Source organism: Nothoprocta perdicaria, unplaced genomic scaffold, assembly GCF_003342845.1.
Source record: "Nothoprocta perdicaria isolate Ctin4 unplaced genomic scaffold, notPer1 scaffold_419, whole genome shotgun sequence".
NCBI lineage: Eukaryota > Metazoa > Chordata > Aves > Tinamiformes > Tinamidae > Nothoprocta > Nothoprocta perdicaria.
The window spans coordinates 140,013-155,508 of NW_020455665.1; the positions used below are offsets into that span (position 1 = coordinate 140,013).

General features: G+C 44.1%; 2 protein-coding genes across 2 annotated transcripts; one reads left to right on the forward strand and one right to left on the reverse strand.

Moving 5' to 3' along the window:
* Positions 1-134: 134 nt before the first annotated feature.
* Positions 135-4,311, forward strand: RIT1 (Ras like without CAAX 1). The gene is made up of 5 exons (XM_026045950.1): positions 135-228; positions 395-451; positions 1,380-1,453; positions 1,580-1,771; positions 2,375-4,311. The coding sequence occupies exons 1-5, from the start codon at positions 135-137 to the stop codon at positions 2,603-2,605; spliced, it is 648 nt and encodes a 215-aa protein (XP_025901735.1). The 3' UTR covers positions 2,606-4,311.
* A 3,069-nt stretch (positions 4,312-7,380) lies between these two features.
* SYT11 (synaptotagmin 11) lies at positions 7,381-15,496 on the reverse strand. The gene is made up of 4 exons (XM_026045956.1): positions 15,457-15,496; positions 13,448-14,379; positions 11,107-11,227; positions 7,381-10,143 (listed from the first exon to the last, which is right to left on the reverse strand). The coding sequence occupies exons 1-4, from the start codon at positions 15,494-15,496 to the stop codon at positions 9,833-9,835; spliced, it is 1,404 nt and encodes a 467-aa protein (XP_025901741.1). The 3' UTR covers positions 7,381-9,832.

The window sequence follows — 15,496 nt, forward strand, 5'->3', positions numbered from 1 at the left end:
CTGAGGGCCCCGCCGCGGCGAGGCGGCGCGTGCCGGCGGGGCGGCGCGGAGCCGAGCGGGGGGCGGCAGCGGCCGCCGCCGCTCCCGCTCTTTTCTTCTCGCGAGCGGCGGCCGCTTCCGTGGGCGCTGAGGCGATGGACGGCGGAGCGCGGCCGGGCGGCGGCGGCCCGGGGCAGTCCCGCGAGTACAAGCTGGTGATGCTGGGCGCCGGCGGCGTCGGCAAGAGCGGTGCGTGCGCGGGGGGGCGGCCGTTAGCGCGGGGGGGGGCGGCCGTTAGCGCGGGGGCCGCTTCCTTCTCCTTCTCGCCGCCTCCTCGGCGCTTTTCCTCCGCTCGCTGCTCTCGCTGTTAGCCCAGCAGGGCGCCGCGCTGAGCGCCTGCCCCTTCTCTCCCCAGCCATGACCATGCAGTTCATCAGCCACCGCTTCCCCGAGGACCACGACCCCACCATCGGTGAGAACGGGCCCTCCTTGCCCTTCCCCGTGCCCTCCCTTTCCTCGTTCTTCAAGCTCTCGCAGCACCTCGTACTTTAAACAGCTTAATTTTAAAGAAAGTCGTAAGTCTATTYGTAAACTGAGGGCTCCAGATACCTCTGATTACTAATTAAACCATTAGTAGCTCTGAGGCTACGTGAGGACTGAGAGAAATAACCTGACTTCTAGCTCTTTTTTCCCCATCCGTTATCTTGTTAAAATGCATTTTATTTACAGTATGCATTATCTCCAAAAATTAACTTTCCATAATATCAGTCAATTCTCTGCTATTCCTTACCTTTGTCAGGCCTAAACACGCTCTGTTGTTTGAGAAACTTGCAGTTAACTTGGAAGGGGTGCAAATCCTTAGCTGCTTGTGATGTTGCTGAGTATCCTCTGGGACTTCTTTCTTCGGTAGCTCCAAAGAATCCTTAACAGACAGTGACTCTTTCAAAGGAAAAGCTGGGAAAATTGCTGCCTTCCTGTTGAGAAGTGCCGTGTCTTGGTGTGAGGATTGGTTTAAAGGGACAGAAAGTAGCCTTAAGAAATTAGCAGTTGGTGGTGGCCCTTAGAACTTCTTCCTTGCATCTGGTGGGGTTTCTGGCTCAGGAAAAACCTAATGCTCCCACCTTGTGCTTTCCACAAAGGTTGCAGGATTGAATTGATGTTTTCACTTGTTGGACAGAAATAGCCCATGCAAYAACTTTAGCGAGCAGTTGAGTTGGATGCCAAACCATACACATGCAATTATATTTAAATTYGTTGTAATTGAAGATCAGGCTAATTTAGCACGGTACTATTGCCAGGCAAGGTGCTTTTTGTGCAGCGGTCTTTTCCTGTATTCGTGACTACAGTRTAATGTGGTTGTGTTCCTGCTTTGATCTTCCTTGTGTGCCCTGTGTTCACAGAGGACGCTTATAAAATACGAATCCGCATTGATGATGAACCTGCAAATCTGGATATCTTGGACACTGCAGGACAGGTATGTGACTAACAAGTGAATTGGGAGGCTTTAGAAACACATCGTGCTCATGCGGAGAAACAGAGATCCTGCAACAGTAACATGCTGGTGTTTTGGTGCATTTAAAACGTAGTTGTTTGTTTTTAGGCAGAGTTTACAGCCATGCGAGACCAGTACATGAGGGCTGGCGAGGGTTTTATCATCTGTTACTCGATCACAGATCGACGCAGTTTCCATGAAGTGCGGGAGTTCAAGCAGCTTATTTATCGTGTTCGCCGCACTGACGACACTCCGGTGGTCCTAGTGGGAAATAAATCGGATCTGACCCAACTGCGGCAGGTAAAAGGCACAAAGACACCCTCAGAAAAGAAGTGCTTTTCTCCTTCTTAATTTTATGTGTTTGCTATGTAGTAAACTTAATAAATGTGTTTGTCAAGTTGGTAAAGAAACAGTAACTGCTGCCTTGAGAGCAAATGCAGTTTGAAGCAGAGCTTCACTGGAAGGAAAAGTCATTTGGAAAAAAAGTTTCAGAGGTTGTGTTCTTATGCCTGGAATTAGATGAATTTTCGGTGTGGTAGCAGGAGGAAAAYTACAGTAGTTACGGCAGGAGGCCTAAAATTAGGCAATCCCTAAATTAAGCTTCAAGGAAGTAGTATTCTTTGAAGGGGTGTTGTTTCATAAATAACCACAGCAGCTCTGTTTAGACAATCTCTTATAGATAGTCGTGTTTCTAGAGAAGTGACAAGTGAAGGAAAAAGCAGAAGGGATTTATAGGGAAAGATGTAGAGATCAGTGGAAATGAGTCGTTCTGGAAAGAGGAGGCTGCACGCACAATTATGGTTTGAGCAGGACAAGAAAAGGTAAAGMAACAAACTTCTTGTCAACAAAGCCAAAAGAAAAAGTACAAACGTGTTTTTTTTTTATTTTTTATTTTTTTTAAAGGTCTCTAAAGAAGAAGGCTCTGCTTTAGCACGAGAATTCAACTGTCCTTTTTTTGAAACTTCAGCTGCGTACCGCTACTATATCGATGATGTATTTCATGCTCTTGTGCGAGAAATCCGCAGGAAAGAGAAAGAAGCCGTAATGGCCATGGAAAAAAAATCCAAGCCCAAAAGTAGCATGTGGARAAGACTGAAGTCGCCATTCAGAAGGAAGAAGGATTCAGTCACTTGAGCGGAGGGGGTTCTTCCACAGAATGAAACAAAATCTGTGAAAAGCCATTTGTAACCAAAGCGGTTTAGGGACAGCATTTTGACAAGGATATTTTCTGTCTGTTGGGACTTCTACCAAGGAGGGTTTAATATCTACCAATTACTTCTGTTTAAAATGGTATTTCCTTCATTTTGGATCTTTTTTTTCTTTCCCTAGTTGTTTGCAACAAAATTTGCAACAAAATTTGCAACAAAATTTCGCTGTTTTATGGAACAGTAACCCACACTGCAAGAAAAGTAGCTTACAAAGTGTGTGTCCTAAGGACCTAGGTTAGATGTCAGTGTAGAATTCTTGAGTTCTCATTGAACAGAATTTGTTCAAAAAAACAAGTAAGTAACGTGCAGTGTCACYGTTGATGCAGTGATGGAGTTGGGCTTCTAAACAAGTCAGAAACCAGTAAGTTCTGGTTCCTATGGCAGCTATAGCTTGGCAACACTGCATGAATATGTAGTGTTTTCCTGCTATATATAACATTCCTTGTGTTGCCGTAGCATGCGTGATATAATGTCGCTGTAGACGCTCTAGAAACCACAGCTTTGGATTTTCTGCCTTGCTTCTTAAAAACAGAGCTGTAATAACGCAGTGGATATTTATTTACATTGAATTTTAGCTTATTTCCTTAAAGGAGCCAGTATTGTTGGGATGTGGGAATCTCTAATATAGTCATTTCAGATTAGTCTGATAACTCCTTGTAAAGAAGATGACTGAAACTGAGTATTGCAGTTATTTGGCCCCAGGGCTGATACTTAGAATTCCTGTAAGATTCTTCCAGTTGTAAGAGTAGAGCTGAAGACAGTCCTGACAGATACTCACATCTCTGACCCACGTATTATGCAGTTCAGTCAGAGCACAGAGGGATTTTTCTTCAYGCTCAGTGAATAATGGCTTAGTTAAAAAAGCGTTTTTGAGACAGAAGATCCTTTCTGCTTTGAAACGATCCATCAGCCCTAGAACTTAAATCCAGAGCTGGGCTCCAGATGCAGAATGCCACCTGCCAGAGAGGTGCTTTTGATTTTGTTTTTTATTGACACCCAGAATCCCAGGCAACTCGGCCATGGTTAAAACGACCAAAACGAAGTGCCTGCAGTCTTTTAGTTTAAGAACAAAAGAGCTTAACTCACTCTTAAGTGTAATGTAGCTTATGTCATTCGTTGATCATCCGTGTCAGTGATTATGCTAATCTCGTTGATCAGAAATGAAATCTAATGGCAGCCTGAGCGGGCTGCGTGTGATAATGCAGTCGGAGATCAGAATGAAGCTCCAATTCACAGATTGAGTARGGGCAGCAAGGAGGTATAAAGGTATAAAACATTAGGCTTCCTTGCTTAAACTCTATAGGACTTAGGATGCCACTGGAAATCCTAAGCCTGGTGCTTCTAAGGATATTTTCTTTATGTAGGATTAAAAGCATTTTTATAAGGACATTTGGAGGGGGGGGTATATTCTTTTATGTACACTTGTACCTGAAGTAAATGTTTAAATTCGTTTCTGTTTCTCACTTCCAAAGCTCCAGTGTTGTGCCGCACTAGTGATAATTTCACGTCGAAAAAGAGGCGAAGAATAATTGGGAATGTTTGTGCAACAGAAGGTCTTTTTCARAAGTAACTGTGAGCAGCTGTGCACATCTGTCCTGTAGTTGCTCATTTAGAACTGAAAGCGARTTTCCATTCATTGTTTAAGTGCTGTCTATTACTCTTAGAAATCCTAGAAAAAYTAAAAAATCTTGAGCAAAAAGAAGGGACAACAAGTAATACACTGCTCTAAAAGCAGTGGCTGGTTAGGTCATTACAAAAAACACTTCAGCTTTCTGGAAATGTTAAACAGAGACCAGATTATGGTAACTTTTTTCTTGTGCTTTTCCTTTATAGGTTATTTTAACATATTATTTTAGTGAATTGCCTGCGTTTGAAGTATTCGGGTAATGGGAAGGTAACTTGCCAGCAGCAGAGGAAGCTGTATGGGACTAATATTTATTTTCACCTTTAAATAACTGGTATCTGTGCCTTACATTATTCCTCCAATGCAGTTAAGTGTTTACTGATGCCCTTTGTGAGCCTGTTGCTTACAGAATTCTTAGAAGAGCAGCAAGCACTTTTTTTACACAGTGTTATTGAAGAAGAGTTTTATTTTTGTCATATATAAATTTGTATGCAGAATTATTGTTTTATTTGACAACAATATAGAGTTTTTAATACAACTCTCTGCATTTGGTGTTTTAATCCTTGGTGCGTAGCACGAGGGGTAGGGCTAGGAAGCCTTTCAGCCTGAGAGCACCGAAGGAAGACGCTTCCCGGTACGTTTGCATGGTTTTTTTTGGAAAACACTTCTCAGAATGGCTCGTTAAGTCATTTATTTGGGCTGTGGGCACCTTGTTGACATGCCTGAATTCCTCCTTTTCTGTCCCCTGCCGTCTCCAGTCTCTTTGATGCCCGTACAAAGCTTAACTGCAGGTCAGCATGCAGGATTTGAGGCCAGGCTTGCTTGCTTTCCCTCTGGTGCCAGGCAGCTGGGTTCGGGGTGGCGCTTTGTCCCAGCCGGCGAGCGAAACTGGAACGTTTTGCTGGGCGAGCGGTGGCTGAGATCATTTCTTGCAGGGAGGCTGCGCAGTAAAATCGCAGCAGATGCACAAAAAAMCCACGTGCGACTTCAGCTTGCTGGGCTCAGCCACTAGAGGGCCCATGGGGAAGGAGTAACCAGCATTAGTTCAGCGAAAAGCTTAAATTCCACAAATGCTTTTTGGCTAATACTCAGCATAAGTCATAGGTGTAACCTGAGTGCCATATGAAGAGGGAAACCTTAGAAATGCCCAAAATAAAACAGTATAAAAAAGAGAGAGCCCGAGAGTGCCTGTGTTTTAACGGTAGTGCTCTTATGTGGATCTGAATAAACCCAGAGGAAGAATCACTAAGGAAGTGATTGACCTACAACGAAGGAGAGCTCTTTTTGTCCGAGTGTTCGTCCTTGTGTATGCTAAAGAAATAGCTCTGAGTTTGAAGAATGGATAAACCATCAGAAATGGAGCAAGTTCTAAATTTGCTGAGAACTAAAACTTGAGGAACGCTTGCTTTCCTGCTGCCCCTCGTCCTCCTTATTTTCCAGGCCTTTCTCTGGACTTTCATGGCATTGCAAGTGCTGAGAGACTAATTTAAATAGTTGTTAGAGTAGCATTTTTAAATTTTGGCAGCAAGAACAGTATGACCATTGATCCCCTTGATTTGTCTCAAAACAGCGGAGTGGCTCTTTGAGCGACTCTCACGATTCGGAGCTGGCAATTAAGAGCCTTCTAAAATGTGAGCTCCTTCACAGGTACACATTTGCCAGCATGTTTTTCCTCTTTTAAGTCGTTTTTAGCACATTTAGGGTTCAGAAAGGTGATGGAGCTGTCGCTGACTCTGCTGTTTCAAGGGAAATGCCAAAAGAGCCCTGACCCAGGGAGTCTGCGATGAAGGAATAAATCACATTACCATGGAAACAGGAGTCTTGCTGCTATGTTGAATTAGGTGGGATAGAAGCTGTCAGAGGAGGACGAGCCTAATTGTGCCGCTGAAGATGACAAAATTCCTTTCGACTCGCATGGAATCAGTATCCATACCCAGAGCAGGCAGGAGGAGAGCGCTGAACTTCCACACTCTTTTTAAAACCCCTTCTCTCTCTGTGGGTTGTCAAACCCATTTTGTTTTTTCCTTTTCCTTTTGCGTATTTTTTTGTTGTGTTACCACTTGGACTGGGGCTCCTTGAGACCTCATATTCACATGCAGTGGTATTTAGGCACCTAAAACACCTTGGAAAATTAATCTGTTGTTACATGGGAAGCCATTAGAGAGGGAGGTGCAGAATTCCCGGGCTTGCTGGAGTCTGTGTTGCTGGGGAAACGCGGCGCCGCGTTCTCTGCTATTTGGCATTTTCTAAAGCCCGATGGCTTTTTGCCTGGCAATCTTGTTCCGCGCCGTGCTGCCAGGGAACTGCAGAATAGCGTGCTGCAGCAGCTGCCCCCTGGGCTTTGGGAAGCGACTGGCGCACTGGGCATGGAGCAAGGTGCCCCAAAATATTCCTAAAGACTCTGCAAAAGAGTTGAGTTTGGCCTCCAGGAATGCTTTTAAATCCCAAATGTCATGGAGCGTAGCCCTTCAGCGAGAGGCAGTCCTGCAACTGCAAATTCTTCCCATTGCTGCTTTTCCTGCCAGTCTAATGTCATCTTTGTCTGACTTGCATTCAGCTGCAGCCAGCCAGTAAATAGCCGCTCAGGCTGCGTTTCAGCTGCTTACAAGGCTCTGTGGATTCTAGGGCCTTTTAAAGCATGATAAAAGAGTAGTAGTAGAGTGTATTTTAACTGCCTAGATTTTGTTGTGGCTGTTTACTTCTTTGAGACTTGTGTGCCCCTTTTTGGTATATTAAGTCACAACAGAAACGCGCAGGTTTTTATTAAAAAAAAAAAAAAAATTCCTTAAAAAAAAAAGTATTCGGTATAGTCGCATATTCTGTGTTGCCTAAAGGCAAACAGGGCACAGGCAGCAGCTATTTAAAGTGATTTAATTTTTATTTGCACGCTCAATGTGCATTAACAAATCCAACATACAAGGTAGCATTACATAGTGTAGATTAGCATACAGCATTATGCAGTTTCACACATTTTGAGTTATTTTTTGCCTTTTTTTCTTTTTTTTTTTTTCACACAAAGTTGTAACTGTCCAAGTTAATTTTACAATAGAAGACACAAGGTAAAGAATAACCACATCTGGGAGATTTTACAGTGAGTTCGCTGTCACTTACTATTTTACATGAAAAATCTGCACTTCTTCCGTTTCCCGTTATTCCAGAAGAGTGGTGGAAAGACTCGCGTCCGCCCGATAGCCTAAGTCTATTTACCCTGAGCACGTTTCCTTGACAAGAAGTTCATCTTTCCTTTTAAACTAAAGGAATCTTAAGGAGACCATGTAGGCTTAAGCACTCTTTTCACATTATAGGAAAAAGGGAACTTGGTTTGTTTGTTTGTTTGCGCTTTCTATCCCAATGTTTGGAGTGGTGTAAGAAAACAGGGTTCCGAGGGCAAAGTAGTGACAGGGCCTGAACTTCGGCAACAAGACCGCGTGGTGTGAAAATCGGCGTGGAAGCCAACCGCTGCCACGTGCGAGGGAGAACCTGTGAGAGCTGTTAATGCAGCGCGAGCTGCGCTGGGTTTAGGACCCCGAGAAACCCGGCGCAGCCTCGGGAAGGAGTCGGTGCCATCAGCAGGGACACGGGCACCAGAGCAGGGCTCCAGCTCCAGGGCAACTTCTGCTGCTAGAACAGCCCTCTGCCTTGAAGCTCCAGTGAGTCACGAGCTAGAAGTGCGAAAAYTCAACTTGCCCAAAATAATTTCTTCGGAAGAGATGCCAAAATGCTCCTAAGTGCTGTTTGCGTGAAGAGCCCTCCCAGGAGCAGCTGCTTTACATTGTGGTTGGAGAAAAAACTAAGTAAGACTTGATCAATTAGTCTAGTTTTGTTAGTAAGAAAGCGGAAAGGATCTTTTTTTTTCCAACAGGGCTCTAAAATTCAGTAGTCGGGTCCTGTAAATAGTTAAATGATCTTAAAAATTTGCAATTATAGTGCATTATTTACAGTCCCCAGGACACAGAACTGCCTGTCTGGAAGCAACTAAACGTGTACTGGAAACTTGCAGGATTACACATGCCTCTTTGCAAGCTCAGTTCTGCTTTCAGTTTCCATTGTAGTGTTCAAAAATAATTTGAATTTCTACAGCTTGTTGTAACTATTTATGCTCAGCTTGCCAACAACGTTTATAATTAGTTATTTGCTGCCATGTATCATCCTCTTATCTTTTTCTGATCTGAATGCAATAGGCACCCAAATGAAATTACTTGCCAAGATATTACTGTCTTGTACAAAAAAGAAGTCCTTAGGTTAGTGTTTTAACAGCAAGACCTAATGCAACTACTTCCAAACTTCACCGTGTGTTTGCAGAACTTCTCTCTATGAACTTCTGTTCAAACCTAGTGCCTGTTCAGGGTTAATAGCCTGAAGTGCTACAAGTCACATTTATCAAGTGACACTTTTTACGTTTCAAAGGTGATTTTTTACGTTTCAAAGGTGACAGAAAGCACGTTGTCCTTCTCAAAAGTCATATCCGCTACTTAAGAGCTATCTCAGGCTGCTTTGAAATTCTAAAAAGAAACTTCTGGAGGAGTTTGATGGACCAAACGTTGCCTTGTATTTCCTCATACTGCAAGCTGGCTCTTCCACAACTACAAGATCATATATAATACAAATTGACTCAAGTATGAATGAAGAAAAGCACGTGCCCCTTGGCACTTCCAACTGCTCTCCCCCAGCTACTTTCGCAGGTCAGATATGGGATGCCAGTATAATTTAGCAATTGTGCAGAATTGCAAATCTAACGGTTGAAAGAACAAGCAGGAGCTTCCTTTACAATTAATGACATATGGTAACTTGTTTTTTCTTGAGCCCTTTGTGCACAGGCAGGGTTGACTGCAACACCAGAGAGATATGGAGGAAGAGAGGCCTGTGCTAATTTCCAGGTGGCAAAAGCAAAGTGATCGGGTTGGCWGTGTTTTGATTTTAGATGCAAATCTTTTATGTTTTGACTTTATAGCTCCACAAGAAGTATATCCCAAATGGAAATATTTTAGTAGCAGACTACAAAATTATTTTTGTCTTTGACAGGAGGAATCATTTTCCCCTTTTGCATTTTCCTTTTGTACTCGTGCAGAAATCTAGACCATCTTTGTATGGAAACGCAGTTGGTAACTCCCAAGCCAGCAAAGAAAAGAGCTGCAAGAACCAATGGGCAGGCAAACTAGCAAGAAACTAGAGGTTAAACAGCAGAATTCAGAAACCTTGGAAGAAGCCTAATAAAGAGAGGCCAATTTTGGTGAATACCAGCAAAGACAGTTCGGCACAAACACAACTTCCATAGTGACAGATAATTGTATTAAAATCTGCAACTTGATATTGTAGTTATACTAATTTCAGTTTGTATTAGGCATGCAATAGCGTGAGTACACTGTTATATATATCTGTGGTTTCTTTTTAATTTAATGCTCTTTAGAATTTTAGTGCCCTGCAAAAATCACATCACTAGAGACCCAATCGGCTGCTTGTTACCAGAGTTGAGTTCCTACAGCTAGAACAAGGGTGAAGTCTGTCCTAGGAGTACTGCTAGTACTCCTGCTAGTACTCGCTCAGGCTGTGCCACTTGGCAACCGGCTTCCTGGGGTTGTCGCACACCTCTCGCCAGTGTTCGACACCACCCGCGGTGATGCTGTGTGCGCCCAGGATGAGCCGTCCCACTACCTCGTTTTTGGTGGTGCGGTCAAAGTCGATCACAAGGAACTCGATGCTGATGTCAGGAAGGAGATCGACGGGAATGTCGTAGATGAAGGATTCGTTGAAGACGGGGTTCAAAGTGCACTTCTTCACGTGAGTCTTCTTTTTCGCTATACGCTTTCTCCCGTAATAAACGTTCACCTTAACGTAGGGATCTGCCAGAGGAGAGGGAGAGAAACTAATAACACAGCTCAGCGATTCCTCCTGGAAATACTGGGCAGGATTTGGCTTCTGCCACCCACAATTGCCTGCATAAGGCTGAGCTAYCCACTTGAGCTGTCCCAGGGAGGGGTCTTGTTTAGTTGCTCGCTGCAAAGCAACCGATGCTTTTACATAAGTATACTTACTATACTTAAGCACTTCAGGGTYTCTACCAGTGTCAAGGTTGTACAGGGGTTGGGGAAAAACAAGAGTCCCGCGTGAACTCTGCTAACTAATCCTCCCAGTAGCCATTGTTCAGGTCTTTGCCCCAGCATTTCAATTTTCCTTGTCATCCATGACAAAAAGTAATTTTACCCTCTTTCAGGAACTAGCTCCACGTTCTTTATCCCTTTAAAATAATGATCTTATAATAATCCCTAATACAGCGAGTTGCTACAGTTTTCCCAAAAGAAGCATGGAAAACCTTGGAAAATGCTATCTTTGTAAAGCAAACTGGATGATGCCACCATGATACAATTGCTGGTATCACAGTATGAATGAGCTGGTCTCACTTGTATAACCATCTGTTGCTTTGTAAGCGGTTTTGTCACTCTTAGTGATCCATCAGCCAGAGAAAGGGCTTGAGGAAAAGGGAAAAGAGGCAACAAAAACGTTCACGTCCGACATGAGAAGATCTAAGTCAACCCCTAGTGATGAAGATTCTCTCCCCAACACTGTTACCTCTCAGAATGCACGTTGTTTTTCCCCGTAACACCCTTCCCCTCCAACAACTAACAGCACAGTCTGTTTGTGAAGGGGATCTTTCCCTCCTCAGCTTGTATTTTTAGCTATGCTTCGCTATTCTTTAGCAAGCAACAAGCTACCACTTTGCTAACCACCTCTAAATTGTCTAATGTGTCCAGCTGTAAACTGCCCTCCATGTGTTCACATTTACAGCTCGAGTAAATAGCTTCTACCTGAGAGGCCAGTGATATCCATCTTTGGCAAGTGTCTGGCTTTCAGCACCACCACAGTCATTCTCTGCGCCACGGGCTGATACGACAGGGAGACTTGCAGCTCTCCTCTGCTAATGCACTTCTGTGGAAAAGCAGCAGAAACGATCAGAAACAGAAACAACAACAGAAGAAGCTGAGTTAGAAACAAGAAGGAGAAATATCAGTGGTCCCAAAAAAGCAATTTCTTGGAACAGGTAAATCCCGCTAATAACCAGACCGTGCAGTAAGGGAKCCGTCTGTGTGTGCCGGTGAGCACTCGAGCAATGACTCGGTTCTAAATAGCATTATTGAGGTTATTTGGTGGTGGTAACTATTGGTGTAAAGCTAAACATGGGAAATGCTCATTAAAAGCGAATAATTCCCATGTATTTAATTTGAAGCCAATGTATTCACAAGTCCTGGCCCCAGGAGGAAATGTGAAGGACTCTGACTCCTTCAGTACACCAGAACACAATGGACAAAGACCCGAAAACCAGCACGTACAAGTGACAAAGAGGAGATCTCTGCAGTTTTTTGTCCTTGTTAAATGTATGTTGTTTAAAGCATCTAACTGTGACACTGGCTTTGCTCTGAGCAAGGGGTTAAACCAGATCATCTCCACAGGTCCCCGCTGAGCTAAATTATTGTGTCCTGTGACCCTCTCCTAGCTGATGGCTTTTGAGAAGGGACTTATCTGTGCACGAAGATACAAAATCAAGGTTTGAAAATAACAAGCTGCTTTTGCTGACTCGGGGAYGAGTACATCTCTTTTGCTGTTTTAAGAAGAGAATAGTATTTAATAGCCTTCTACAGGTACCAGCTATTTAATGGCATAAACTATGCTGCAAAGGTCTAGCACGTTACGCTGGTCCCTCTCAAAGACRGTTATTTGCATGAAGATGGAAACTAAGACACGGAGCTTTATGTAATACATGTTCATCTTTTGAGGGGGAAAACAATATTTCTAGCCTTGGTGATGTATATTTAGTCGGATGTAATTTCATACGGTTACCTCTAAGTAAGAGATGAGATCATCTTTTAGGCCGTATGGGGAACATCTGTTGGGATATTTACCTTTACTGGCTTGAATCAGTGCAGAGAGAAAGTGCATTTTAGAAGTGATTCCCTGTTCCAGATTTGAACCTTCCCACTCCACAGAAAACCATCTTCAGTAGAAGCTGTGTTGCCACTGTGAAACCATGCAGATTTTCAAGACACTGCTGACACCAAGGTAAATGCTCATTTTGATTACTCATAAATGTTACATAAGGTGGATCCTTGATTAAAACTGGTTTTCACTATGAGCTTTTTCTCTTTTTTTGCAATGTAGAAAGTAAAGCAAAGGCTTGCCAGCAGGTAGGTTGCCTATGGGTTTTCAATTAATACCAGGTTAGGATGTCATGGACTGGTGCCATGTGCCTTGCTGCAAAAAACAAAGCCCTTTCCATCAGCCTTGCTCTCTCTCATCAGCTGTTCACCAAGTCCAGCACGGATTTTAGCAACTCATTCCTGTCGTAAGACATTAACACAGCCCCAGAGGAGATTTTGTGAGGAAAAGGAACAAGCATGAACAGGAGGACRACAGAAAAAAAGAGACTAAACAGGGAAAAGGGAGAGTGATTATGTGGTAACACCATAATAGTCKGGAAATGAATGTCAGGAGCCATGACAAAATTTAGAATACACAAAATGCTGCATTCTGATTTACACTGGGTAGCCTTTAGCTTATTTTAAAATAATTTAAGTGCTGTATGCAGTAGGAAAAAAGCTTTTAATTAGAATACAGCTATTCTAGGGCCTAAGAAAATATTTTATAGAGCCTGGCAACAATTTGCAACAGGTTAGAGCAAGAAGTGAGGCTGAATGCTATTTCCTGGAAGACAGATAGCAAAAATAGTCCAAAACGGTCAGACGGTTCCCTCTCTAAGTGAGATTTGTCTTTGCAAAGCAAAGTATCTATCACTGTGTGTAAAAGGGATTCCCCTATCTCAATGGAGACAGGCAGACRCTTTGTTGCATCAGCTCTTCCACCCGGAGATGGGGGTTTTGCCTTTTTCTTGTCATCTCATCAGTTGTAGCATCCATTATTTCTATGACTCCACAGTTACTGTATGTATCAAACCTCTATAACCCCAGTGCAGAGAACTACCTGGCAGTACAGCCATATATTRCTATTAATATATGTATCGGGATGAGGAAATGAGTGATATGACTAAGGATTTGTAGCATTCCTGCCTCTTAGACACCGAGTGTCCTGGATCAAAATACCTGGGATCAAATGTGATGTGTGTCGCCTCCCATCACGGGATGTGAAGTTCCCTACCTGGATGTTCCTTTTGAGGATCTCTCTGGTGAGCTGAACTTTTCCAGTGCTAGGGTCCACCCCTGCAAGGGGCACCATGACTTCGCCGATAACGTCATCTCGGGAGAAGCGATCGAAACTCAGCACGAGGAAGTGCAGCACCAAGTCCTGCAGCTGGCTGTAGGGGATCCCGTAGAAGGTGAAGGTTTCATCGAAGACGGGCTCGAGAGTCTTGCGCAGGACACGAGTCTTCACTCGATGCCTTTTATCTGGAAGAATTGTCATCTTGATGTAAGGGTCAGAGCTCTGAGTATGCTCATCCATCACCGGCAGCCCGTGGGCCTCCTGAATGGTGACCACCAGTGCTTTTTTAGGGAAGTTGTAGTCCACTGAGAACGTCAGTTCGCCCAACATGACATCGTCCCCCGGAGAAGATGGCGAGGAGGTTTTACTCCCTCCTGGAGTGAGGCTTTGATCTGGACTTAGTTCATCTCCATAATCTACTTTTATTGGGAGCTGATCAACGTGGGGGGCTGCATTTGGCCCATCAGGGGTCTTATCGGAGCCTATTAAACCGGATTCAGCGGCATCCACCAAAAGGTTTCCCCTTCCAGGCTCCTTGGGAGTGCCATTCTTGTCTCTCCGGATTCGGTTAATTTTCTTCTTGTTGCTCAAGGTCTCTGGGTAGATACTGATGCCTTTCAGCATGTGAATAAATTTGTACGGTGGAGTTTTGTGCTTTTTTTCTGCCTGCTGATGACAGCATGTCCACACAAAAACTGTTACCGAGACAGACACCACAAGGACAGTAGCACCAATGAGGCCTGCCACAACGGGAGAGACATCTGCAAAGAAGACAACGCAGTCATGAAAGAGCTCGTACCTTTGCACTTGCTGTATCCTTGCAGGACCTAGCAGAGCTGCAGAGAGAAGCCTGACAGGATTAAAATCATCTTAATTCAATAATCTTGACATCAGAATTTCACAGGAGTAAGAAAATGAATTCCTTTAATCTATACTTTGCTGCATGGAAGGCATTTTATGCTCCCTATGTTTCAAACATTTGCTGGCCTTAACTTGCCAAATCAAATTCACGGGTTGCAGGGGCAGTGCGTTCCTTGGTCTGCAGGAGGGACTCGTCTAGGTCCTGTTCAGGAACATTACATGATCCTATTTTAACAACAGGGAAGAGTAAATTTGCACGTACCACTTCTTAGATTCCAGAATTATCCTTTGTTAATTAATAATTTTTAAAAAATCACTGTGGCTTAAAAATAGGGGGATTGTCCTATCCCCTTAAAACAGCTGCTGGGCCACTGGTATAACTAAAGACAGAGGGGTATAAAGTGGGAGGCAACTCCCCCCGGCAGAAGTTAAATTGTCTTGAGAATTTAAGTGGAGATTTGGGGCCACCAAGATAATTAAGGAGTTGAAGAAGATGCTTAAGGCTGAGGAAGATGTTGGGATTCTTCCCTCTTAATGGGGAAGGGTTTTTGTTGTTGAGACAGACACAGGGTTTTTTTCTCAGAGCTGCTGAGCGAGGGCAGCAGACACAGACTGCAACAAAGGTCACCACAGTCAGACCCTGGCGGGGAAATCATCACAGAGGGCGGCCAAAAAATGAGAAGGGATGGCAGGTTGTGAGCTCTCTATTCCTGGAAATACTCAACGCTTCACTGAGCAGCCTGATGTCTCCCTTCTTATGGATGCACAAACCCGGACGGTGACAAAAAGTGGTGGTAAAAAAGGACAGTGGCTCCGCCTCAGGAGGGCTCCTGCTGCTGGAATGGCACCGGTGTCTGCACCCCTGAAAGGTCCTCAGTGACTCATACGGTTGTAGAGGTGTCTCCCCTTTGCAGACGTGTTATTTCACTGCTAATCAAAACAAGCCGAGACTGGCAGAGGGTTTCGTTACGAGACATTCCTGCACTAATCCCRGGTAGCTGAATAAACTGGGGGCGAGGGAAGAGGCCCTCCGAGCCCGATGACCCTTCCCTGCATAGCGCAGAGCGTGTTTGGTGCCACCAAACCAGCGCCGTCGCCGCAGTCACCGTCCAAATGCTCCCTCAT